This window comes from Charadrius vociferus, unplaced genomic scaffold (assembly GCF_000708025.1).
Source record: "Charadrius vociferus isolate BGI_N301 unplaced genomic scaffold, ASM70802v2 scaffold321, whole genome shotgun sequence".
Classification (NCBI taxonomy): domain Eukaryota; kingdom Metazoa; phylum Chordata; class Aves; order Charadriiformes; family Charadriidae; genus Charadrius; species Charadrius vociferus.
Genome location: NW_009646934.1, coordinates 1256354 through 1259280, shown reverse-complemented (window position 1 = coordinate 1259280; position 2927 = coordinate 1256354). Strand labels below are relative to the sequence as shown.

General features: G+C 47.1%; 1 protein-coding gene across 1 annotated transcript in view; it reads right to left on the bottom strand.

Moving 5' to 3' along the window:
* The window catches only part of WIPI1 (WD repeat domain, phosphoinositide interacting 1), a 20258-nt gene that overhangs the window by 15882 nt on the left and 1449 nt on the right, over nucleotides 1–2927 (bottom strand). Inside the window, exon 3 of the mRNA XM_009894798.1 lies at nucleotides 2269–2438. Within this exon, the coding sequence (XP_009893100.1) occupies nucleotides 2269–2438 (170 nt within the window). The remainder of the gene's footprint in view (nucleotides 1–2268; nucleotides 2439–2927) is intronic.

Genomic DNA, 2927 nt, shown 5'->3' with positions numbered 1-2927 from the left:
AACCTCTTTCCCACTTCTATTCCTGCTAACCACAGCATCTGGGGCTGTGTCAGAGCCATTTTGCATTTCCAGGAAGACTTTGCCTTTTCTACAGTAACAGCCATCAACTTGCTAGCAGAGACAGTCAGAGTAATATTTATACAGCTGATTTCGGCAAAGCCACCATGTGCTTTCCCAGAACTGCAAAACGCGCTGCTATTGATGTACAGGTGAAGGGGAGGTTTCCAGATGACAGCAAAGCAACAGCCAGAGCTGTAGCAAGAGATGCTGGCACCGACAGGGACAAAATCCAGGAAAGCGAGGGGGGTGGGAGGTGAACAGGCGAAGGAGGCCTGGACAAGGTCACCAGGAGTCGGAGAGGGCTGGTTCTCTGCCTCCGGCCCTCCAGGCAGCCCTGGAGCCCATGCCAACATCAGTGCAAACCCCGCTGAGATGAGGAACGGGTTTTACCCTCGCTGTGCAAACAGACGGAGTCTCAGAGAAGGTGCCTGGCGTTGTGATGGCTACACAAGGCACTGCGTCTTGTACAAAATGTTACTGCTCACCAATGTTTTTCTCTAGTACTTCAGTTTGACACGCATCAGGTGTGTTATCAGGTGAGATAACTGAGTTGTGTGTCAAGGTTTGGGTATGGACACAGCCAGGGACAAGTATCAGAGCTCTCCAAAGAGCTCAGCGGGGTTTCAGCAGTGAATGAAAATCCAGGGGGGCTGTGGGAGAGCTTCTCACCGGTCCCACGGCACAGCCTTATTCCCCACTTTGAGACAAATCATAATCTACCGTAACACACTTGAGAGTTACGGTGGAGCTTGGAACAAAGAATTCCCACAGATCAACAACCACCGAGGGACTCGCTCGGTTGCACAACGAGGACTTTTTCAGAGAGAGATCAAATCGAAACATGCACCATTTGTCTGAGACCCGTTCCTGTTTTATTTGCCACCATTCTCCTGTGTTAACACCTTGTATGGGATTTGGCCTTCTATAGACTTCTAATGAAGTACAGCTTTCATACAGAAGCCCAGGTTCCAATGTCACAGCACGTGCAGAACCCAACTGTTTAAATGTTGAACATAAATTGAAACAGTGATTTCTGTCTACCCAAGTACCTGTAGCATCTTCAAATCTCTCCATGTTTGGCTGTGTTACGGCTGGAGGATTTGAACCCAAGCTCATGAAGCAGCCAAGGAACATGGATGCAAAGCTCGGCCTATGCATCACCTTCAGGCAATCTCCAGAGCAGCACACGGGGAAAAGCCTGAACTTATTTTATTCTCACACTAATCTCCTCGAGCTGCTAAGCAGAACCTCCCAGGTTATTTTTATACGCATACATCTATCTGCAATTCAAAGGAAGTCCTTATTTTGCCAGCTCCATTGCAAGTTTAAGTGAAAAAAATCAATTTAGGACAGATTTAATTGTAGTACAGGAACTTCTGGTCAAACACAGCTTTACTGGAAACTCAACCCAGAGTTTCCTTATGGGAGAGCCTTACTGCAGGACTCACTGTTGCTAACTGAGGAGAGGCTGATTATATACAATTACACAGACTGCTTATTTCTTCATTGTAAGATGTCCTCTGCTTCTTATGGCATATACTTTGAAAATAATTATGGACAAAAAGAAAAGATGATTTAAAATCCTCCAAAAGGGCTCAGGGCTGCATGAGGCTGTGTCAGTTCAGAGAATAAATAACACCCTAAAAGCCTTCTTCTAAGTGCCCTGAGTGTTTTCTATACCTTTAAAAATAAAACAAGGCTGCTAGCAGTACTTGAGAAGCAGCCTTTCACCTCATGCACGGAGTTCAAGTTACTCCTGGGTTCTGTTACCAACTTTGAAGGTCTCATTTGCAACCAAGATGGCAGAGGTGGGCCTGAAGTCAGGATGTGGAATCCAAGCGAGGGGGGAAGATGAAAAGGTGTTTTTTTGGCAGAGCTGCATGCTGAATAGGCAAGAAGGCAGACAACAAAAAGCCTTTGTGTAACTGCTACGAAAACAAGGACTTAGCTTCATTTTACTGAAGCAAACAGTTGGCAGGAGATGATATCCACAGCCATCCTGTTCCTCTGTCAGAGGTCACCAAGCCTGAAGTGAAGCTGGTAGGAGAGGACAGGTACCTACCCCTCATGTCCCACTTCACAGTCTCCGTGCAAACCTACCCAGGCTACCACAGCTCTGCTAGGCAGCAGGGACCCAGCTGGGAAGTCAACACCAGCAAAGGGCCAGAGTGGGACAACTCTGGCTAACCCCTTTCCCCAGCCTCCTACCTGACGGTTCAGCCGGATGGACAGTATGTTACTGGAATAGCTATAGTTGCAGATCTCTGTCCCTTTCTTGAAGTGGTAGACATTCATTTGCTGTGGCTTGGCATGACTGACCACAACCACAAGGCTGCTGGAGAACAGACGCTCCACGATGTAAACATCTGGGATTTCATCTGGGCACAGAAGGAAAGCAAGGCAGAGTCTTTAGCTTGGCTTACGGTTGGTTTGATTGCAGCAACAAGGGAGACTCAACTCAAGAGGGAATCAGTTTGGAACACCCAGCGCTAAGGTGTTCAACATCTGCTTTTGTTAAAAATTTCTCATAACTTGCACAAAGCATTTAGGTCAGAGCAGGAAGGGGTTAATGAACCTTCCTCTGAAGGCAGAATTTAAGCCAGCCCCCTTTGACAGTGCTGTTGTGCCTTTCCTGGGCACAGCACTCCAGCTGAAGCCAATCCTTGGGCCCTCCAGCTGTAGTTAATCATTTGAAGGAGATATAAAAAGAAGGAGCTCACCCAGCTTGGTCAGGGGTTTTCCTAGAGGGAGCGAATAAGCTAAAACTTACTGAGTTAAGGAACAAGCTGTGTGAAACTCGCTTTTTATTCTGCATGGTGTCTGATTTCTCCCAGTCTCCTTAGGGAAGGTTGACCTGTTACGCTCTT